Source organism: Alosa pseudoharengus, unplaced genomic scaffold, assembly GCF_046254945.1.
Source record: "Alosa pseudoharengus isolate Yale_2024_CS ecotype anadromous, Long Island Sound unplaced genomic scaffold, YU_APseudo_1.1 YU_APseudo_1.1_scf_16, whole genome shotgun sequence".
NCBI classification, from domain to species: Eukaryota; Metazoa; Chordata; class Actinopteri; order Clupeiformes; family Clupeidae; genus Alosa; species Alosa pseudoharengus.
Window position 1 is genome coordinate 19,238,742 of NW_027468630.1, and position 24,186 is coordinate 19,262,927.

Consider the following 24,186-nt stretch of genomic DNA (forward strand, 5'->3'; position numbering starts at 1 on the left):
TTATAGGTGTTGTAAATTAATATATTATTACATATATTGCATAAATAAATGAAGATTAAAGACCATCTTAAAGTTATCAAGTTTCTGTTAAATATGGCAGAAATTTCCAATCACTTCACACAAAAATAGCTACATTTCTACTATAAAACTTGAATAGCAGCAATTGTTCACTTGTACAAAAACAAGAATCACAGTCAACTTTCACTAAAACCAGTGTTCTAATGCTCCACAAAACCTTTTAAATCCATCCAAAGGACTTGTTTAAGACTCACCCAGTGCTACAGAAAAAAAAACATTTCACTTAGAGCTGTTTAAAATCCATTTCAGTGTTAGTATTCATCCTTCATATGTAGCTTATATCCAGACTTCAGTGCTCCTTTGCTTTGAGAGCCGTCCTTTGTGTGTCTTGCTCCTAAGGGACTGCGCTGCCCTCTGGTTCCCTGCGGGGTTCTGTGGGCTGTCGTCCCTCTCTTCCTTCAGTGGCGAGCAGTTCCCGGCGCAGGTCCAGTCCGGCCTGTGGTCCACAACCAGGTCCAGAGTTGGCAGTGAGGTGGTGCTGGTCACGTCCCTGAAGGTCAGCGAGGCGATCGAGTGGCTGTCCTGGTTGATGGCCTCGTAGCCCCTCCAGGAGGAGCCGTCCTTCAGTCTCACTGACCGCGTGATCTTCTTCCAGCCCAAGTGGTTAAGCTCCAGGAAGTTGAGGAAGATACAGAAGATGCCCACGCTGAACATGAAGATGAGGAAGATGGTCTTCTCGGTGGGACGCGACACGTAGCAGTCCACTCTCTGGGAACAGGGGAAGGAAATGCAGACAAAGTGAGCTGGGACTTGGAAACCAAACAGCAGCCACTGGGCAAAGACGAAGCCTATCTCCAGCACGGCACGGAAGCAGACGTGGAAGATGTAGTATGTGGAGAGAACCCCAGATTTGACCCCGGCAGGGTCCCGGCAAAGCCGGTTCTTGGGCGCGGAGGCACAGGCGCTCTTCAGGTTGCTCTGGGCGATACCCTCCAGCACGTTTGCCAAGCTGTGGCCTAGGTGCCGGTGTGACTTGATGGAGCAGCTGTCCGAGTCGCAGCTGCGGGCGTACGGCTCACGGCTTTCCTTGTTCATGTCGCCGGCGGTGGCGGTGTTTGCCTCTGGGTGCTTGGACAGGTTGTGCCAAGTGTAGATGATGAAGCAGAGGGACGGTGTGGAGACTGTGATGATCTGGAAGACCCAGAAGCGCGGCTGCGAGATTGGCGCAAATGCGTCGTAGCACACGTTTCGGCAGCCTGGCTGCAGCGTGTTGCACTCGAACATCTCCTGCTCGTCGGCGTACACATCCTCCGTGGCCACAGCCACAATGAGCAGGCGGAAGATGACCATGACGGTGAGCCAGATGCGGCCGATCATGGTGGAGTGCTGGTGGACGGCGTCCAGCAGTCGCTTGAGCAGCGTCCACTCCGTCATGTCTCTGCGAAAGACCCTCCTCAAATACACCACTTGAAATAGATCCACTTTAGCCCTGGCGCTGCTGTGCACAGGCGCTTTCATGTTACAGGCCTGGCCCTGGAGCTGTGGTGCCATCACTGCACTGAGCCATCCCTTTCTCCTTCAGAGATAAGGCTCCCAGGGCCAGCCTGTGGCCCGGGCCCCACTTGACACGAGTCACATGATGGGCTCTCTTGTCTTCAGACTCCATTTAAAAACTATTCAAGAGACTGCACTCTTCCTGCCTCTGAGGACGCCTCTGATAGCACCGCCTGATAACATTCTTTATAGATTACACCACCAGGGGGGGGGCAGGGGCAGGCATTTAAAAATATGTTTCAGATAAACACCAACGCATTTAGTTAAGTCGTAATAGGGCTGTGCAAAATGTTAGCATTGGTCCAGCAAGTCATACCTCACTAAATTTAATGTCTTATTTATAGTCACTATAAAACTGCCATTGGGATGTTATAGTGCACCTGCACTGGCAAGGTAACAATGAAGCATAGTGTATGTGTAGTTCAGTTTATGGAGTTTTTGAAACATGTTAGTCAGTAGGTATACATTCCTTATGAAATAATGCTATTAATTAAGCAATTGTATATAGCCTGTGGGTTTAGTAATGATTCAAAATGATAGGTTGGGATTTACAATAAAATAGTTTATTTTATTGGTTTATGGACAAATTGTTGTCCATTGCACCAGAACAACTATATACAACTCATAATCACTGCAGTGAGTTCCCCTGACATTAGAAGCAAACAAAATAAGTACCTCTGAGAAATAATTAGTGTATTTAAGACAACTGTGATTCTTAAATGAAAACATAAAAAAAACACAATCTATTTCCCAAACAAAAAAAAGTCCTGATGAAAAAAGTCTGGTTCTCAGATTAGTTTTTCACGCCTCCTCCTGACCATGGGCTGCCTGTTATCTCTCCCTTGAAAACGCTCTCTAAAAGCCTATGGTCCAATGACCAGCACAGCTGATAAACCTTATTTTGAAAAGGTAGCCTGACCCCCTTAACACCAGGGATCTCTCACAGACTCTCTGTTAAATCAGTGGTACAAATAATGATCGTAAAATCCTGCCTCACATTGTTAGACACAGCAGCAGCAGGATTAAAGTCTGGCAGGTCTCTTACCTCAGTAATATTAAAATAAACCTTCAATTTGAAGTTTGACTTGGCTCACTTAATATACCAAGAGCTCAGTCTCGCCGGCTGTAAAAGGCAGAGACCCCTGGATAGGGGCAAACCTAATGTTAAAATAGTCACCGTGACTAAAGGCCTTATCGATGGCCCCCGACTGCCTCTCCGTCCCCCCCGCCCCCTCGTCCAGCCCCAGGTATCAGATTAGACTGGCGGGGTCTTGGCTCCTCAATGGGCCTGTCCAGTTTGACAGAGTGTTGAACAAAGCAGAGCAGGGCCATGTGTCTGTCTGGCAGGGTTTCCAGGAAGGGTCCCCTCAGTCGGGGCTTCTCCTCGCGTGCCCGGCCCAACATCCAGCAGCCGTGTCAAGGGTGTCTGGTCACACCGTCACTTGACACGAGCGACACAAAACAAAGTCACATCATGGCACATAAGTGTATAGCCACGCACACTAATACACACACACAAACAAAAACACACATATCTCTCTCTCTCTCTCTCTCTCTCTCTCTCTTTCACTCACTCACACACACACACACACACACACACACATACTTACACTCTCACTCACTCACTCACACACACACACACACACACACACACACACACACACACACACACACACACACATTAATTAGAGGCTATTTGCAACTTAATGGCTATTGCAGACTGCCCAAAGTGCATAGTGCAGTATGTTTTAGTAGTGACCTCTGCTTTATATCGTGTAGGGCACTCTACCCTGCTCTTTTAAGCTCTTTTCATGGCATAAAAGAGTGATATTCAGTTGTTCTTGTCCCAGCATATGGACACATAAAGCAGCGGTCATCTGGTCTCTGGAGGACTTCAGACAATACCCCTGTCCCTTTCTCATTATTGATCCCAAATTATTGATCTGCTACCTTGGCAACGCTTAGGCAGGGTGACCTGCAGTGCATTTGCATTTTAAAAAATGGCTATCATGAAACTTTATGGGAGGCAATCCGTGCTGAATTAATGTGGATTTCTTGATGTGGCTGTCTAGTCACGCCTCTGATGAGATTATACCGGCCTCCTTTCCTTATGTCAACAATGGATCTGCACACACCGGGCGCCTGGAGTCGGGCACACACACATACAAATACACACACACACACACACACACACACACACACCAGGTGTCCTGAGTCACACACACACACACACACACAAACCAGGTGCCCTGTGTCACACACACACACACACACACACACCAGGTGCCCTGAGACGCACGCACACACACACACCAGGCGCCCTGAGGCGGACACGGCACCTCTGTGGTGGCGCGACCCGCTCCCCCATTTCGTCTGACCCCTAGAGAAAGAGGAAGTCCCTCTCCCTCCGCCGCAGCCCAGCCATTTGTTTTTATTCCAAATGGTAATCTGCGGGCGTCTGGGCTCTCTATACTGTCCCAGAAGTGTCAAAGGAATTATTCACCCTCTCGCACTGTTCATGAAGGAATTCACAATAATGTCCGTCTCCCCCACGGCTTTGTGAGGGGCAGCTTGTGAATGAATGGCAGATAGGATTAGAGTCGGATGGGGGGAAGAAAAGAGGAGAGAGCCCAGAGCCTGTTCACCGCTCCCCGGCCCGGCCTCGCCAAGAGAAAAGAGAATAGGCTCTCCCACAACCTCACTCACTGGGCTGCACTGGCTCCCAGCTAGACTTTCATCTTAGCTTAGAGCAAATGCATAAAGAGTGGACAAGCCATAAGTATGAATGAAAAGGTCACTTTTATTGCTCCTATGCTGCTAATCCTTCGCATTATTTTGAGATTTCTCACGTTTCTCCGTCTTTTAAGACTCACAAAATCATTTTTAGCCCAATAGTTCCAAGAAATCAAGACAAAAATAGTTCTTTGTGCTGGACCCTCAGACTTTCATTTAACTTTTTCCATTATGAGGATTCCATTAACTCCACTGGTTCTTACATCACTGCAGAACAGCAGTGCTAAGCGCAGCCAGCTTGAAAAACATCCAGTAGGATATAAATGTCCCTTTTAATTTCCAAGTTGTTGAAATGCCTCCAGGACTGCAGCACACTTACTTACACTTTATGTCTGCAGTGACTGTCTCCCTGTAATGATCTGCTCAGACCTGGATATGCTTACAGCAGCACTCCACTGTGGCCAACAGGAACCTCTGGGTTCTCCATGTGCACAAGATCATGGGTTGCACGCGTGTATAGCAATCTACTAAGAGAGTACAGCACTTTTTTTAGACCTATATGATGCAAGACACTATTGGAGCATTTAAATTACCTTTATAATCATGCTTAGATTATGGCCACTGTTGTGGTGCCTTTACCTCTCTGTGACACCTATGTTGCACTGTCACTACAGAACCTGTGGCTGCTTGAAAAGATTAACCAAATATTTGAAGCAAGTGATATCTGAAAGGCTGAAGACTGTATCTTGTGAACAGTAAATCTTTGTAAATGTTACGTCAGAGCTCAAGGAAAGCAAGCTCACGGTGTGTGTGTTTTTAGAAAGAGATAAACAGCTACTTAACCACTCCTCTAAAATTAGACATTGCCTTGACCACCTCAGGATCCTGTTTTTGTATTTTGTTGTGTTACCCTCAATTACTTTGATGCTGTGGCAGCCAGAGTTTCTCTGTCACAGCCCAGATAAATTACCATAATGTCAAGGAAATGAAAGGGTTGGCAGTGCGACGTCTAACTGGATTAGGTGGCTATAGAGAGTTGGTGCCCTTAGTGTAACTTGCAGTGATGTGAAAAGGATTTCCATTCGTCTAGTCTGTGCTTGCTCCCCCCCCCATCTAATCCTCATCTATTCTCACCGCTAACCTTGAGCTGAATGCTAATCTGAGCAGTGAAGAGAAACAGTCTGCCGAGTGGCTCCCCAGAAGTGAGAGCTCGCCGTCACAGGCAGACAGAGAGAGAGAGGGAGAGAGAGAGAGAGAAAGAAAGAGGGAGGAAGGAAAGGAGGAGGAGAGAGGGAGAGACGACAGCTTGCCTGCTGGTGCACTGGACTACCTACTTGTTATTTTATGGAATGCTTGAGATGTGAGGAACATGATGGCCACATGAGAAGTAAGTAAGACCCTCATACGTTTTTATATCTCTGGGGTTCGGGTTAGAAGCTACACAATGTGTCGTATGTGATTATAATGGTGTTCTCTCTGTAGGTGAGTGTTAGGAACAATAACTTATCTTGATCTGTTGATAAGACATCAGTTGATTTGCTTTTTTCCCCCAGCCAACAGTACTCTGATTGTGTTAGTATATGGATTTCATCTTAGTGAGTATGATGTGTAATTGAAATGCATATTGTACAGTCTACACACTGTGTCCCGGAACTTCTAAGTTGTGGGTGCTGGTGGTGTTTAATATGGATGTGATTAACACAGTTAAACCCAAGTGATGAAAGCTTACACAGGAAAGATAAGGAGGTGAGGGGCTGGCAGTTTAGATAATTGGCTTGTTCTCTCTATTGGCCTCTGTTCAGTCGGATACTGTGTAACATTTGGCAAAAAGTATACCGGTAGTTGGAAACAAATATATGCAGATATATGATATATACTGTACAGTAAGCTGTATATAGGCTACTGTATGCTGATGTACAATGCAAACTGCTAGTCCTCATGAAATTACCACCACGTGAGTAGAAGGATCATTCATCAGTACAAAGATCAGTGCAAGGATTTTTATGAAGTTTTCATTGGGATCATTTATTGTCCATTATGACTCACCAAATGCTGCTGACCATTCCAGTCAGAAAGCTGACTGGCTAAATAACCTCTGGGCTGTTGTGGGGGTTTGTGTTGACTTATCCAATTCACACACATCCGGGCGGAGATCACAACACTGAGATTAAGAGAGCGCTTCCTCAGTTTGCCTCTGCTCCATCTGTACACATGTGAAACTGAGATCAAAGCTGGCAGGGCAAGACCACATGTCATTTAAGCCACTCACACCAGTCTTACTTACACACACACACACAAGCACATGCACACACACACACACACACACACACACACACACACACACACACACACACACACACACACACACACACACACACACACACACACACACACACACACACACACACACACACACACACACACACACACATACACATATATACAGTACACATACACATACAAAATCCACTCTCACACATATACATGCACACGTGCATACACACACATACATACAAACACACGCAAGACCCCAACTCTCTCTTCCAGTCCACTTCAGACACAGTTCTCAGACAGTGTTTCTTTCTGAATTCCTTGCACAAAAACAGTGGAAATATACATCAGTTGTTTTAGCCTATTTGAGAATTAAAGAGTTATTTTCTCATCTGAACACATGGCAAAAACACCACACTTTGCCTTGTCTTTGCCTTGTTTTTTAGCACGTTGTTTAGGAATAGAGGAAACCGACGGAGAGACTTGAGGATTCAGGGCAGACGTGGTTGAGGGGGATTATGTCCTTAAGCAGGGTGCCCCTGGCTGCTGTTAACTCACTTTTATCTGTCTTTGACACCCCTCATTTAATTTCAAATAAATACGCCATCCTGATCCACACAGAAAGGATAAGGAAACCACTCACGGCAGTGGGCTACGCTCCCATTGTTTGGGTGCAGACATGGAGTAGCCAGCTCAAGAGATTAAAATGATTAATTTTAAAAATAAATAAATAAATAAATCAATCAATCAATCAATCAATCAATCAATCAATCAATCAATCAATCCAGACTGGTTGCTCCAGAGAGCATCCGAATGAAAGTGCGAGACGGCTATAAACTAATGCTCAGCCAGACTGGGGTCTCTCAGAGTGCATGCACATGAAAGGGAACTGTATTTGTCAGAGTGAGAAAACAGCGGAGCTGAGAGGCAGACAGACATCTGCTGGGGCTGCGTGGGTAAAGCTAAAGCGTCTGTGTCTGCATGGTTTCAGGTCGAACTCAGCTGAGTGGAGTGAATGGCCCCCTATGGAGCAGCAATGAACAGTGAGGAAGTCACCAGTGTGTTGGTGGTGAGTGCAGTCACTCTACTCAAGCCCCAGCTGGACCCCGCAGGGGACGAGGAGACGCCCAACCCTGAAGGACACGAGGTGGTGGACTGCAAAGGACCCCAATGCAACCCTGTCCCCTCCAGCCTGAGCAGCTCAAGCACTAACAGGTGGGTGGGGGAGGTCTACAGGTGGAGTTTGTGGTCAAGATCGTGTAATAGATAGTGCTTTATCAAGACTGCATAAAAACACTTGTGCACAGGATGGTTTAAATATATGCATATACAATATGGACAATATGGTCTGTCTCTGGTTGTATATGGTGTCTGATAGGATTTCTGTAGAATAAGTGTAGAAACAGACTAGTTTAAGTTATCATAAATCATTAGACTTGCACAGGCTGGTATTTGGATATTTGTGTGTGTGTGTGTGTGTGTGAGTGTGTGTGTTTACGTGTTTTTGTGTGTTTGTGTGTCCTCTTCGCCCCAGCCTGTGTGCGGACGAGCCCTTCTGTCGCATCTGCCATGAGGGCAGCGGCGTGGAGGAGTTGCTGTCGCCGTGTGAGTGCTCCGGCTCGCTGGCCATGGTGCACCGGGCCTGTCTGGAGCGCTGGCTCACCGCCTCCAACACCAGCCGCTGTGAGCTCTGTCACTTTCAGTTTGCCTTGGAACGCCTGCCAAAACCACTCACTGAGGTGAGAGAGAGAGAGAGAGAGAGAGAGAGAGAGAGAGAGAGAGAGAGAGAGAGAGAGAGAGAGAGAGAGAGAGAGAGAGAGAGAGAGATGGACTCAGCTCAGCTGCACTGGTCATTCACACCCTAGCATTCAAAGCCCACAAAAGCCACAGAAAGCCTTCTATCACACACACTTGCTCTTGCTGCCTCTGTCCCTTTCTGAGTCTCTTTTGTTTTGCTTCTACTCTGTTATCTCTGAAAAGGACACGTCTATCTTTTCACATGCTCACTTATGCAGCCGTATAGCTGGACATTCTGCATTCAGCCACATCAATGTTCATTCAGGTTTTTTTTTTTGTCTCGTAACAGTTAATGAAACTCCATTCATTTCACTCCATTCAGACGTGATCTTGTACGCATGTGTGCTGCTGGGGTGATAGGCCTCTGTGACATGCAGCACAACACATAGGCAGGCATGAGACACGAAGCCCTGCAGGCAGGCTTCCTGAAGCCCTGCTTCACGTTGGAGCTCAGCTTCGGCCGTCCTCGAACTGCTTTTAACCGCAAAGCCACTTAGTATGAAAATGAGATTAGATGCCGTTTCCCTTCCACGGCAGAGGACAGGGCATTACTTTATATTAATGGCGCTTATCACATATGTGACTGGCACAGCCTAAGCTGCTGATTATTGAGGGCTATGTGCAGGACAAGGCAAGGCACAGGGCACAAATGTCATACACCTTGCAATCATTGATTCTGACAAGACTTAATATTCACAACTTATACCCAGTGAGGAGAGAGAGAGCTTACAAGATTGTTTAGACAGTCAACCTTTAACATCAGTGAAATCAGAAAGAAAATGTGTGTAATAAAAGTTTTTAATCTCAGGATGGATACAGATCTAGCAAGTGTACATGAACAAAACTCTGAATCAGTATATTCTGAACACTCAAAAGAAATCAACTAGTACTCTTGCTCCACCATAACACCATACGAGCATGATTCTTCACTACCACTACCACTATAACTACTACTACCAGAGGCCAGTCAGCCAGCGAATCAGTCAGCTCAGGCCAGTGTTTATACATGTAAAACAGTCGTGATCTCCCATGGTCCTCTTCTAATGCTGGCACTGTGTCTGTGATGTGATGTGTGTGTGTGTGTGTGTGTGTGCGTGCGGGTCAGTGGTTTGCCACCCCCTCCATGCAGCACCAGAGGAGGACTCTGTGCGGAGACGCCATCTGCTTCCTCTTCATCACGCCTCTGGCCAGCCTGTCCGGCTGGCTGTGCGTCCAGGGCGCTATAGACCTCTACTACAGCAACAGCATGGAGGCCATGGGGCTCATCGCACTCACCCTGGCCCTCTTCACCATATACCTCTTCTGGACTGTGGTAAGGACCCGCCCGTCCCCTGGTCACTGAAGTCGTTTGTTAGTTTTGTTTTATGAATTAAATTAAATTCAAATCACTTTATTTATCACCTAGAGGTAATTAGAAAGGCACATGGAATCACACATGGCAATAAATAAATAAATAAATAAATAAATAAATACAAACAAACACTGCTGTTAGGACCCTTAATACTGTGTTCTAAAGTGCATTGTTATTTGATGTTCATCTCAATAAAATGTTATTTAAATTTTATTTAACACATTTCTGTACTGGAAGGAACAAGAATACGAAAGAAAAAATAGATAAAAAGAAAGGATAGTCATTTCTCTGCAATATTGTAAAGCGAGATGCTGTATGTCACTGCAGGTGTCCCTGCGGTATCACATTCATCTCTTCAGGACGTGGAAGGAGACCAATCAGAGAGTGCGTCTGCAGATCCCCATGCCACCACAGACACAGGCCAAACAGCAGTCGCTCTCCTTCTTCTTCCTCAGTAAGGACACCAGTAAGGAGACCGTGGTCTGACCAAGGATGACTGTTAGCAATGGACCGTACTTTTATATTGGGTGTTATGAACACATCAGCATTTTTTGAACTTCTTTTGGGGCAAAGCTTACTATTTTTGTAAAGACTTGTTTTTTTCTATTACACTGAAAGGATTGACTGGAGGAGCATACTGTGGATTTTAAACCTGAGGATAATAACCATTTTCTAAGGATAACAATCGGTTTCAAAGGAAAACAATCAATTACAAGGATAACAATCAACGTCGGTGGTTTTGGTGTAAAACACATTTCTATGCTCCCAGCAAAGAGGAATTCTTTTCTTTGGAGTACCGGAGTACGCCACTGAAAGCATCACAATGACTTGGCAACATCTGCACTGGAATTCACAGAAAAATCCTCATCTGTACTCTTGTTGGGAAATACTTGAAACTGACCAAAAAGAAAAACAAACAAACAAACAAGCAAACAAACAAACTTGGAACATTCATTTATAATCGGCATCTTTATTGAAGTCATACAAATGTGCTCAATGTATTTGTGCAATAAAAGTCATAAATAGGTAGGATTGACAGTCAAAGGCAAGATTCAGGTTCATGTACTGTTCTAGTTGTTTAGCTACTTTTGTCATTTTTCCAGATTATCCCCCAGTTTCAAAACAACCTGGACAACAACCCTGAAACTTTTGTGTTCCTCAAAAGATTGGAAAGCAAAAAAAAGATCTAATTGAGCAACACTTTAAATAAAATAAAGCACTTGAGACTGAATCAACATATATTTACTGTATGCATTATGTCCTTTTAAATACGTTTTTATTTTTAACAAGCATTTGCTTCATATATTATAATAATTAACTTATTCATTTTTACCAGGGAGGGTTTCTCCAAAACAAAAGCATACAGTATATCCCTACAGTGAAAGCGGTCCCTCTACTTTCAGAAATGTTCCCAGTTAGCAGCAGCAATCCATTACTTTGGTTGAAACCACAGCCAGTGTGTGGCCACCGTTCAGCCTTACGTGCAAACAAGTAATCCCAAATAAACTTAGAAAGCGCTAAGCTTGCAAAAAGCACTTGCTTGGCACAGCTACACAGGACTGGCGGGCCCATGGTCAAGACACATTCAAATCCCAGACAACTGCACATCTACTACACCAGTACACGGGGGAAGTGCTTTCTGCCATTTTCCACTAAGGCACACAGTCCCATTTCCTCAGTACCTAATATTAGAAGGCATTTTAAATTTAGTAGTAGACATCTCTTCCAGCTTAGAGGATGACTGAACCATAACATGGAAAGAAATGTTTTTAGCCTCAAAGTACAAAAAAGAGCACAAGTACCCATTCTGTTTGAGTTTTTCTATTTTACTATATTTTTATTAGTATAAATTCTACAGTAAGTACCTAGTGACAGACCCTAAAAACATAACCACCAACCAACCATATAGACTGCATATATTCTTGGTGTCAAATTCCAGAGACCAGAGACCATATCCGTATTCAACTTTCACCTTCCCTGGTGGCACCTTCACAAGACGGTTTTCCAGTAAAAATAAAAAAAGTCACATGACTGCACAGCTGGCTTCACTGCCCGATGCCAGTCCCTGCAAAAGGCACACAGAGTAGACCTGCAGTCAGCAGAGGCTCACTGTGAAGGTGTGCGAGTCTGAACACTCACTTACACACAAAGGCATACACATACAAGTACACACACACACACACACACTCACTTACACACAAAGGCATACACATACAAGTACACACACACACACTCACTCACTTACACACAAAGGCATACACATACAAGTACACACACACACACACACACACACACACACACACACACTCACTCACTTACACACAAAGGCATACACATACAAGTACACACACACACACACACACACTCTCACTCACTCACAAAGGCATACACATACAAGTACACACACACACACTCTCACTCACAAAGGCATACACATACAAGTACACACACACACACGCACACACACACACACACACTCACTCACTTACACACAAAGGCATACACATACAAGTACACACACACACACACACTCTCACTCACTCACAAAGGCATACACATACAAGTACACACACACACACTCTCACTCACAAAGGCATACACATACAAGTACACACACACACACACTCACTCACTTACAGACAAAGGCATACACATACAAGTACACACACACACACTCTCACTCACAAAGGCATACACATACAAGTACACACACACACTCACTCACTTACAGACAAAGGCATACACATACAAGTACACACACACACACACACACTCTCACTCACAAAGGCATACACATACAAGTACACACACACACACACACACACTCACACACACTCACTTACACACAAAGGCATACAGTACACATACAAGCGCGCGCACACACACGCACGCACAAGCAGTTGTTAACATAAGGGATAAGGGAAAAGCATACATGCAAAATGCCATATAAGACTTTGAGACTCTGTTAGAAAGCCAGCTCATGCAAGGCCATTCTGAGTACTGTTCCTTAGACACATCACACAACATTTACAGGAACACAGCAACGTTTTGAGAAATTAGCTTCTTTGCATCTACCCCAGTGTAAGATAAGAGAATCCCCATCTCTTCTTTGTGCTTGCAATAACCCAGTCCGACACTGTTACCTTACAGTAGCTTAACATAATTCACTGGAGGTGGGTTACACCAGAAAGCCTATAGCTCCCTTTAAGTTATAACCCACTTCCAGTGAACTCCTTCATTCAGACTGGCACAGCCTGACCAGTGCAGTAGCTTATAAGTAGAGCAAAGCAGGCGTCAGGCGGGTGGAGATGTGGCTGTTAAACCATCGCTTCACCTACCCCTCCGTCTGCCTCACAAGACCAGACAACACTTCTCCTTTTTCTTCCTTTTGGGCTTGATGGAAGTAAAACAACCACAACGTTAACAAGAACTCTGGGACTGTGGCAGTCCAGCTTAGCGGCCCCCCCCCCAAGCGCGTCGTGCTGTGTGCGCGCTGCTCACCTGTCTCCTGAGGTGAAGGTCACTGCCAGAGATGGGCTCCTCGTCGAACTCCTCGTCCGAGTCGGCTCCGTCTGGCCGCTGCCGCACGCACACCAGCCTGCGCTCTGCTGTCTCCTACGGGACATGCCAAAACCAAACCAAAATGAAATGTTTTGCAGTAGGACCTCAGGGCGTCTTACCTGGAAGTCCAGAGTTGTCGCGAAAGCACAACTGAATTGTCTCTGCAAGACACTCTGGCAATGAGTAATAATACTCAATGTTACTTTTAACATTGGTTCCTCACGATGCAAGAGACAATCACATCGGTGTATCTGATATAGGCGGGCCATGAGGCGAGCTAAACAGATGACGACAGCGCTGCAACGAATCAGTCAGTAAACATTGGTCGTGGTGTTATCCAATTGCGTCGAAGTCCGGAATCAGTCAGTAAACATTGGTTGTAGTGTGATCCAATTGCGTGCAGTGATTTTTTCAAATGCATGCTTGGTGCCGCCCCTTGAGCTGGGCCATTTTCATTATTCGTGGCCAGACCCTTAATCTTTCTAGATTACCAGGGTCTGGATTTTCCAGGCTACAGGGCGTCAGTGTGCAGTGCATCTCCTTTGCTGCTTGTACTGTACCTCATTCTGAGTGGTCAGCAGCAGGACTCTCACATCGTCAACTGGACCCCAGCTCCTGTGGCCCATCAGAACCAAATCACCAGATGGAGCCTGATCAACAGCTTCTTCAGCCCAGACCTGGCAAAGCACAACATCCAAGTACCAAGGACTGATTAATGAGACAGCCATTTACTATAGAGCAAATGGCTGTCTCTTAGGTAAGGGTAAAGGTATTTAGCAGATGCCTTCATCCAAAGTGACATGGACTAGCAGCGGCAGGTTTGAGAATCAAACCCAAGCCAACAAATTATTAGGCAGCGACGCCACCACTTCCCCACCAACTGGTTGTCTCTTGAAGACCCACTCTGGCATAAAATGTTTTTATATTACAAGACATATCGCAAGTGAAATAAACAATAAGTAAAAAATAAAACAGTAAACAACACCATGGCTGCGTATTTCTAGTTCAGGCAGAGCACTACTTGATGTTTCAGAACAACGAATCAGAGCAGCCTGTCGTTGTTGTATTAGAACGGATGGAACCCAAGAATCCTGTCTGACCTTTGGGGTGGAGTTTTCCTAATCATTCCTGGAAAAACAGCTTTTCCTGAGGACGCATCGGCACATTTAGCTTTACAAGATAAGCAAGCTAACACATAATCTTACATTAGCATAACATTGTTAGCTATTTGATAACATTGTCATACTGAGATGGCAACCCGGTGGTGTAGTATACAGCGTCAGGAAGCAGAGCAGGCAGAGAGTAGAGATACAAGCCGTTTCAAGGCAATGAAGGATATTTTTCATGAAAAACAAAATATGCATCTTGTATTTTTGCAAAAACAAAATATATACACTACTGGTCAAAAGTTTGTGGTCACTTAGAAATGTTCATTCCACTCCATTATAGGCAGAATACCAGCTGAGATCAGCTGCATTGTTTTTTTTAATCAGGGCAGCAGTTTTAAAATTAAATTATGTTTTTACATAATTGCAAAAGGGTTCTCCAATGTTTTTCTCAGTAGCCTTTTAAAATGATATCAGATTAGTAAACAGAATGTGCCTTTAAAACATTGTATGAATGATTGCTGATAATGGGCAACGTAGATATTGCATTAAAGATAAGCCATTTCTTTCTACAACAGTCGAGAACCCTTTTGCAATTATGTAAACACATAATGTAATCTGAAAACTGCTGCCCTGATTAAAAAAAACAGTGCAACTGATTTTAGCTGGTATTCTGTCTACAATGGGGTGGAATGGACATTTCTAAGTGACCCCAAACTTTTGACCAGTAGTGTATCTGTTAGGAACCCAGATGAGATTTTAGGGGTTAATCAATGGTCCTATTCCACTTACAGTTAGGCTGTGTCCACCTTTCAGAATGTAGGGGGAGGGGATCTGGAAGGAGATGTCAGGAGCAACAGTGTGACTTTTCAACACGGTCCACCCACCCACAGGCTGATCCTGAACAACGAGAAACATATCTGTTGCATGAAGAACCCACTTCAGGTCACAATGTGAGTCATAGGATCAGGAAAATGTCCTTAGGCACAGTCAGAGGGTCAAGACAATCTCACCATGTCAGAGTTGTTTTTCAGCCTGATGTACTGCCCTTCCTTGTCGATATCGTCGATGGACACACTGCCTCGCGCTGATGACTGCTGGGTGATCTTGTAGGATGGGGAGTGGCCGCTCTCTCTTTTCCTCTTGGCGCCTTTGAGACGTCGGACCCCGTGGGCGTGCCTGCGAGGCACCGGTCCATGTCCAGAGGGACTCGGTGACAGCTTTAGCCTGACACACACACAGCAGTGATTACACTCTCAACAGAGAGACAAGGCAGACAATGCACACTACCTATACATCAAGTACAGTAACTGAAATTTCTCCTCATATGAAGCCCCAAAAATCAGTTAAGATGATAACTGGAGTTGTGTCTTGGGAAACATTAGCACTAGCAACCAACTACATTAATTTGATCAACCCAGCATTGTAATTATAATTGTAATAATACAGAGTTTTATCAGCACCACCATGGCTTCACCACACTGGGCAAGAGACAAAAAAACTGTATTAAGAGTCACTGTGATTTGGGTTGTAAAAATAAATTGTAAGAAAGAACAGACAGTGACAAACAGACAGTGACATACAACAGTTGGCAGTACAACTTGGCTACATTATATGCAACAATGCCCCCTAGTGGTACATCACTGCTACTGCTAGACACAAGCACCTCTGCTCCTCTCCCTCCAGCATCTTCCTGTAGGTGTTGATCTCCATGTCCAGCGACAGCTTGACGTCCAGCAGGTTCTGGTACTCCTCCAGCTGGGCCTGCATCTGTTCCCTCATGGCCGCCATCTCCTGCTCCTTGCGGCTCATCCTCTGGCTGGCCAAATCCCGCTCGCGGTCCAGCGTCTGCTCCAGCTCTCTGACCCGCGCCTCCAAGGACGTGTTCTGCACAGGGTGGGCACAGCAGCGACAAGACACGCACAAAGCATCCCATTCACATTAGCGATCGCTCCCATGTGCTCGACACATAGTCTATTCAGTAGGAAATGGCCCCACTACATTCCCCGACTAACAGGCTTACGAGCCATACTAGTGCTTCAGCTCAGTTGGGTGGAGCAGTACCTGTCTCTGAAGATGGCTCAGCTCAGACGATTGAGACTCCAGTCTGGTCCGGGTTGTTGCTAGTTCTTCCCGTACTGACGAGGCAACGTCACTGTTCTTTGTAGCTGCCTGCTGGGCGTTCTCCAGCTAAGGGACCAGTCCATTAATTAGTCAGTGCAAAAAAGAATGGTTTAACCAACACAGAAGAACTAAAAAGATGATTGCAAGTATATGCCAAAATCCTGGATCTTGGCTTGACTTTTCAAAAATAGCAAAGAACTTGTTTCCTTGTTGACCTTACAGCACCTATCTTTGACTCTGTGTTGAAATACCTTCGATGCATCCCTGATCACTGGGCTCTCCCTGATGTTTAACTTCTCCTGTAGTTTCTCTGTTGTGGATGGACTGTTATCTAACAACACTGCCTCACAGTTCACATACATAGAAATCTGATGGTTAAACTGCAACAATAAATATACAAAATGTAAGATGAACAAGGAAAAAAAAAAAAAAAAAAAAAAAAAAAAAAAAAAAAAAAAAAAAAAAAAATCACCATGCAAAAATCACAATATAATCGCTATCGATAACACCTCATGTCCTACACTTGTGTCACTCTCATTTACATAAACATAATTCCACAGATATATACACCGACACAAAAGGCTTGACAATTTCCTTTGCCTTTGATTACTTTCCTTTGTTTACACTTTTATCCTCACTGACTAGACCTACACATTATCTGCATATTCATTAGGAACTGAACCTATTAATTTACATTACATTTATTTACATTTATTCATTAGCAGACGGTTTTATTCAAGTAACTTATTATGCCAATTACATTACAAGGGCCACTGCCCCCTGAGCAACTTGGGGTTAAGTGCCTTGCTCAAGGGCACAACGGTAGAAGCCGGGTATTGAACCCACAACTTTTCAGGCTGCTGCATGCTAGCATGCTGCATGCTATCCCAGCTCCTTAACCACTACGCTACCACCACCGCATTCCCTGAGATATTAGCAACTTTCTCTACCAGTTTGGCCACTAAAGCGCATCATGTTGGCAGAGGCCACTCCTGAAATGTTCGCTAGTGTGCTGTGAATGATGAATCTGACCCACCGGGCCCAGTGTACGGCTGCAGTGTTACCTTGGCGATAAAGGTGCGCTCCAGCTCCTCTCTGTACTGCTGGATCTGGGTCTCGTGCTCCTTGCGCAGCTCCTGCATGGCCTCGGCCATCTTGTTCTCAAACTCCTGTTGTCGCCCGGTGTCCACCTCCACCAGACGACTCTCATACCGAGTGCGCATCTCCCTCACCTCCTGCAAACACATGCACACACACAGACAGACACGCGTACGCGTACACACACACGCACCCACGCACGCAAACACCCGTGCACGCACACACACACACACACACACACGCACAGCATTGTGTAGCCCAATGCCCAGTGTGCCATTACTCAACCATGAAGCATCATTCAGAGCTCAGTCTCAGCCACAGTGCTCTCAAAAGAGTAGTGGTGGAGCACTGGCAGAGATTAGTATATATTTACAATAGAGAAAAGTATAGATCGGAGTTTTAAAAACATTTACTGGCCTTCAGCTAATGTCATACCAATTCCGTTATCTATATTACGGTTTCTGCATACTGTATCTATGCACAAACAATTTGTGAGTTTTGTGACCTCTTATTTGTGTGTTGTGTAATTTACTGTAGACTTTGTGGGACTGAAATATTATATGAATGACTATATGAATGATTATTATTGGAATGACTGAGGGAACTTTTTTTGTCCAAGAGAAGACAAAACAAAGACCAAAATGGCAGCCTGTAATACCTGCTCACTCATGTGCTTCTGGAAGTCTATCTGTTCCTTGAGGGTCTGCACTTTATTTTGTGCATCCACTCTCTGCAGCATTTCCTCATTGAGCTGGGCCTGGGCATTCTGTAGGGCAGCCTCCAACTGCAAAACGACCACAGAGACAACAACACATCAGTGACACGGTTCGTCTGGTGCAGAAGAGCCAGCCTTGGGAGATGCTGCTGCTGGCCTTACGTTGGACACTTGGTTTTTGAGATCTGTGACTGCACTTTCAAGACTCCGATTTTCGGCCAGCAAGTTGGCGTACTCGGCCTCTTTGGAGTTCAGCGCAGCCTCGAGGTTCTTCCAGTGTCCAGCGGCCCTACTCAGCTCCGCCTCTTTTTTGGTATTCCTGGTTGAGAAGATACAGGGAGGTCAAGAAAATAGTAAGAAAGAGTAAAAAAAACAAAAACAAAATTCAGTGACCTGGACAGGACGCAGACATGAAGGCAAACAGACACTGGATTCGTTGTCAACACTGGACAGAGGCATGATAATAACTGGGGTCAACACATGTCATTATATTTAATATCCCTTAATTGCAGGACCAGAGTATTGTTCATTTAACATCATTTTACATTTAACAATGTATAGCATTTAATATACACATATAGAAAGAACATTCAAGGCTCTGCATTTCCCTTTAAGAGAGAGAGGCTTAACTGATATTACTCGTCAGTGTCTCAAATGACATACCTGGCTTGCAATTTCCTATGGTCTTCAGCGAGTTGGCTTAACTCTATCTGTAGTCGGGCCCGTTCATTAGCAGTGTTGTCAAGAGTCTTCCTGGCGTCTGCAAGCTCGTTCTCGTAGAGACGTCGAATATTCCCAACTTCCCTACTACTGGACTCTGATTTCTCCTCTAGTAAAATCTGCATGGAGGACTTGTCATTCTCTAGCTGCCGCACGCGCTCTATATAAGCAGCAAGACGGTCGTTAAGGTGCCGCAGGTCCTCCTTCTCCTGTATGCGAGTGATGCGTGTGGGGCTCGTGCCGGATGGAGACACCCCAGGTGCGGAGGTGCGTCTCGTGGAGCGCCCTGACCGGCTTGAGGAGGTAACCGGTGTGGAGATGGCAGAGGCCATGGTAAGCACACCTTCGGCAAGGACTGTGGGAAACAACTGTAATTATCATTCAGACCTAGGTAAAGCAAATGAAATCAATAGGTTTTACTATTTACTCATTCTTATTTTATTTGGCTAAGCCTTGATGGCAAAACAATGAATTAGCTCCAATAACTTGAGTGCCTGAGAATATAGCCAGTCAGAACAGTAGCCTAAACACTAGTCAAACACACGCCGCGTCGTGATGAATAAACAACTTTAACCTAATCTTGCAACACAAACATATGGACGTAAGCCTAGCCTACGAGAAGAAATATAAATTAGAACTCAACTCAGTCTTCAAACAGCTGTGATCGAGGAATGTGGTAGCGTTTGGTAGCTAGCTGATGGAAAACGACTTGTCTGACTGAGGGTCTTGGACGGAGTGATGTCATATCACAAGACCAGAAGCACGCTGGATAGTCACAATGGAATTTAAAGGGAACATGATGGAAAAATATCGGTAGATTTTGCCATTTAAATCGGGGATTTGGCATTATTAGGCAGCGCGATACTGGAGACGCACATTATGTTTTGTATTATAGTCAGATTAAATACGGTTATAAATTATCCGTTAAGAAAAAAAAATGCAGATAAATTATGTATTTTGTTAGTTTTTTGGAACATGTTTGTGTATGTATATTGGTCCTTGTTGAATTTGGCCACAGACCAGAAATTGATATCTGAGGTATTGGACTACTGTAACTGTATGGCTATTCTCCATGAACTTGGGGAGAGAACATTCAGACTGCATTTACATTTAAGCAACGGCAGAGGGAGCCACATCCATTATACTTCTCGACTTTGTTCTCGACACCACAACCTAAGCCATCAAGCATGTTGCGAATAGCCTACAATTTAATTGCAATCTCCCTACAGTGTGCTTAGTTCTCATAATTATGTAAATTCTTAATTCAGATTAGGTGTATAGTTTATAGAGTTCATGAAGATAGTCTGTAGTCTGGCTACGTGGGGCAAGACAATTAATTGTCTGTCTCTCTGTGTAGATTGCACTGCTTTGTTTGTTTTTCAACTCATTCCAGTAATTTGATATTAAGGCATATGCATCAACTTACATTTAATTTCATCTTGAGGTTGTGGGAGTTCCACCTGCAGTCTATCATGTTTTTCTGTTTTGAGTAGTTGAGACTTTCCCTTGACGCACCTGCAGTTTTTGCGCAACATACAATCATAGTCATTCTGACAATTGACATAAGGCCTTTCTTGTGTATTAATAAAGTTTACTGTCTTAAAAAAATGACAAACAATGAAAGAAGGAATGTAGAATGTTGATTGGAGTGACCCTTTATGGTGAAACCCATAGCAGACTACAGGAGACCCCGGGTCTGCTCAAGTTAATGAAAGTCAAAGACCTCCGTTTTCGGTGCCAGCTTTTATTCTTCACCTCATAATAAAGCAGCACGCTGTGCCTTTTTGCGGATAGAGTCTTTGATCTTGGACCTTTAAGAGCACGCTTAATGATAAATAGTGACAGGATCCACATGGCTTTATTCAGGATTTGTTCCAAGGAATATTTTGATAGTGGCAAAGCTTCAAATATGATTTCTGAAATGAATATCTGAGCGTTGCTATACGGTTATGACTCATAAAAAGCAAGTATGACCTGTCCCCTCCACCAAATGGCGGTATGACAGAGCCAGCTCATTCTGCTTATAAATGCTAATGACGACGATTAAAACAGTTTATTAAAGACGACCGCATGGTTCAAAAAGAGAGGATAGAAATCTTATTGGTCTAATTGTTCTTCCACCCCAACCTCTCCCCCCTTGATGTTACTTTTCGTCAGTGCTGATCATGGGACGCCTAGCGGGATAGCTGTATGCAGCACACAAACTTCTGTCACTTCATTATTTTAATTCTGCCTGAAGACTCGCAACATCGAGCGAGCGATAGAGAAGTTCGCGAGTAGTCGATACCCTACGACGAGGGTTGTCAGATAGACTATAAAATAAACGAACCTGTGTGAATTTGTAGCAAACGAGGTGGTTGATAGGCGAACGTAGGAATGCATTAACTCACGATGTAATATGTTTACTGTGCTTTTAAAACAAGTGATGCAAAATATTAAATAGAAATGTGGATTTCTTCATGAATTTTCCGTGGAGAGAAGGTAAGCGTCTGTCATGACTGTTATTGCTTCTATTTGTAATTCGGAATGCGCATAGCCTTGATGCGATATTAATGGCTACACATAACACTGTCTTTGTTAATGACTTGGATTTATTGAATCATGCCCGGGTTACCAGTTAATTTCTAGGTAGATGTTTACACGAACACGAATCGCAGCATATCTACGTTTTCGCATGGTGTCATATCGCTGCGCAATAACCAAGATCATAAATGTTGATTGCCATGCACACTTTTGAAATGTGTAAAAAACAGGTGCCCAGCAATAGACTACTCTTCTGTCATCCAAGGAACAGTGTAATGCTGTGAATTTTAAACATCAAAAACGTCGCAGTTTAAAAAAATTGCGTACATATTGCAACGGTTGTTCTGAATGTTATATTCTTCGAAGTTCATTTTGATGGGACTCTTTGATCGCCTTGCCGCGTTACGCATGGTGATGTATCAGCACAGAATGCAGTTGGGGTTCAACAGGGGTACCTTGTAGTGAGGCAAAGCTGTGTTCGAACCATGCCTGCGTTCTCTGCATCTAGGGACAGCAGTGTAATGTCACTGAGAAGCTATAGCATTTTACATTGAATGCTGCAAGTTTATCATTACAGTGTGCTACATTAAGTATGGATGCATTCTTATATTTGTATAAACAGAGTTAGTGCTCATTCCTGTGTCTGTTAAAACGTGTGTGTTGTGAGCCTCATTGATTGTTAATAATGATTGTTGAGGTCATTTGTTTTTTTCCCTCAGGTTGAGGTTCTGCAATGCTGATACACACTCTTGCCAGAAACAGAAAGGTTACCATGGGTCATATGGTGTTTCTTACATGGATATACCTGGCTGTTTTCCTGATCATCTCTACTGTCCAGGTATGGTCAAAGTGTATAGGCTACTTCTAGATTTCATGGTTTTAACTGGAAATTGATGGCAATACATTAGTTAAACAGAGAATGCACTGTGCAATAAACCATCATACAGTAGGTTCAGTCGCTTGGAATCTCTACAGTGTGACCATAGAAAGCAGTGTTATGTATACAAGATACTAAAATCATATTTATTCCGAGTAGGCTATTATTTTTTTTATTAGCTAGGTTGTTAAAAATGATGTCAGGGCCACATATGGTTGTATACCATAGGATGTGATCTAGTCACAGAAAAAAGGCTAGCATGACAGTAGTCTGTCAGTGCAGTAAGTTTGCTAAAGAATGACACCACTGCAGACAGAAGACTCCTTTGCCTAGAGAGCTAAATATATCGCAGCACCTAATGGAAGAGCTGGCAGAAACATAAGGCTTGTTTAATCTTACAATAGGCTGCAGAGTTCCACTTTGCAAATGGCAGGTTAGTAAGTCGAGGCTCTGAATGAAGTGCTCATTCTTTGGCATGTTAGTGTGTGAGTGTGTGACCAGAATACACTGAAACCTGAGCCCACCTTTTAATTGTGAAGTTGGATAGTTTCCTCAGGGCAGGCAGGCAAGCGAGAGAACTCTCTGATCTTTTTATGGACTGAGCAGACAGACGATGGAGTTGAAGTTAGCACCAGGTACTGGTGGGGCATGATTGCGGTCCAGAGTGCAGAGGATAATATTTCTGTGGGATACTCCTGTCGCCGTTCTGTCATCTTTTCCACTGACATGGATTCTCAAGCATGTGGCAAATGTCAGTTTGAAAATTGGACTGTGTGCCTATGCAGGGTATAGACTTGCTGTTCTTTCCACGTCGACTGCCTACCTAGGCTTATTGCTGGAGAAAATGGTGATTTCGCTATACCTGATTGGACAGTTTGTTATGCTATCACTGCATTGTGCTCGAACAAGGAAGAGACATTTCTTTGAAATAGTACTTTGCTCCCTGGCCTAGATTTAAAAAAGGGATTTCGCAAGTATGCTCCACAACTCTCACAATAATCTGTTAAGATAATATTTGCTCTCCCCTCGCTAAACATTTTGTCTTGATTTATGTCCATCTGAGAGTGGCCCACAGGGCTGTTAAATGGGCTGTGAGTTTCAACAACGAAAAGCAGCACCAGTGTCAAGACAGGTGTTTCCAATATCACTTTCCCACCCTCTCCATTCATCTGGACTTACAATTTGCACCTCGCTCCGCTCTTTAACCCCCTCCTCCTCCCCGAGCTGCCCCCTCGCCACTCCGCTCCTCTCCTGTCCTCTCCTCCACCCCACACCTGCAGAATCTCTTTCACCGGCCCCACCTGTGGCGGGAGCAGGCTTCTCTGGAGTGGAGACAAATCACCCCTGTAGAGAGGCTCTCCCTGGTTTCCTCAGGCCAGAGTCTGTGCTGGTTCAAGCGCAAACACTCAAGCAGCGTTAAAGCACACATTTGTGCCATGGCTTTGTGAGTGCTGTAGCTTTTTTTCACGGTCCCTCAGGACTAGAAGCATATGGTTTTTGCTCAAGGCTTTTGTTTGAGACTTTAGATTGCTTCACGTCTCAAACTGTCCATTGGGATGGCCGCTTCGCTTCCACCTCCTGAGCTATAGCGAGCGAGCACCGCTGGCGACTGACCCAACCGACTCAGAAGAGGCTGTCAGGGCGGCTCATGTGCTTGAGAGATTTCTGCGGAGAGCTAACAGGGGCGGCCCTCATTCACACCCTCCCGCCCAGGATTCCTTTAGCCTCCTCAAGACCT

The 24,186-nt window shown here is 44.6% G+C and overlaps 4 protein-coding genes across 5 annotated transcripts in view; 2 read left to right on the plus strand and 2 right to left on the minus strand.

The window, feature by feature from the left end:
- Positions 1-354: 354 nt before the first annotated feature.
- gjd6 (gap junction protein delta 6) lies at positions 355-1,569 on the minus strand. The gene has a single exon (XM_076286586.1). The coding sequence runs from the start codon at positions 1,567-1,569 to the stop codon at positions 355-357; it is 1,215 nt and encodes a 404-aa protein (XP_076142701.1).
- Positions 1,570-7,612: 6,043 nt separating this feature from the next.
- marchf3 (membrane associated ring-CH-type finger 3) lies at positions 7,613-10,210 on the plus strand. Its single transcript, XM_076286587.1, has 4 exons — positions 7,613-7,791; positions 8,111-8,315; positions 9,479-9,685; positions 10,052-10,210. The coding sequence occupies exons 1-4, from the start codon at positions 7,613-7,615 to the stop codon at positions 10,208-10,210; spliced, it is 750 nt and encodes a 249-aa protein (XP_076142702.1).
- A 341-nt stretch (positions 10,211-10,551) lies between these two features.
- lmnl3 (lamin L3) lies at positions 10,552-19,778 on the minus strand. The gene is made up of 13 exons (XM_076287346.1): positions 19,692-19,778; positions 18,992-19,403; positions 18,491-18,647; positions 18,272-18,397; positions 17,580-17,750; positions 16,456-16,581; positions 16,058-16,278; positions 15,405-15,618; positions 15,184-15,291; positions 13,846-13,962; positions 13,226-13,339; positions 13,063-13,117; positions 10,552-11,789 (listed from the first exon to the last, which is right to left on the minus strand). The coding sequence occupies exons 2-12, from the start codon at positions 19,378-19,380 to the stop codon at positions 13,076-13,078; spliced, it is 1,785 nt and encodes a 594-aa protein (XP_076143461.1). The 5' UTR covers positions 19,381-19,403; positions 19,692-19,778; the 3' UTR covers positions 10,552-11,789; positions 13,063-13,075.
- A 1,519-nt stretch (positions 19,779-21,297) lies between these two features.
- The window catches only part of adamtsl3 (ADAMTS-like 3), a 106,609-nt gene continuing 103,720 nt past the window's right edge, over positions 21,298-24,186 (plus strand). For both annotated transcript variants that reach the window (XM_076287344.1, XM_076287345.1), the window contains exons 1-2: positions 21,298-21,529; positions 22,291-22,409. In XM_076287344.1, the coding sequence (XP_076143459.1) occupies positions 22,305-22,409 (105 nt within the window). In that variant the 5' untranslated portion in view covers positions 21,298-21,529; positions 22,291-22,304. The remainder of the gene's footprint in view (positions 21,530-22,290; positions 22,410-24,186) is intronic.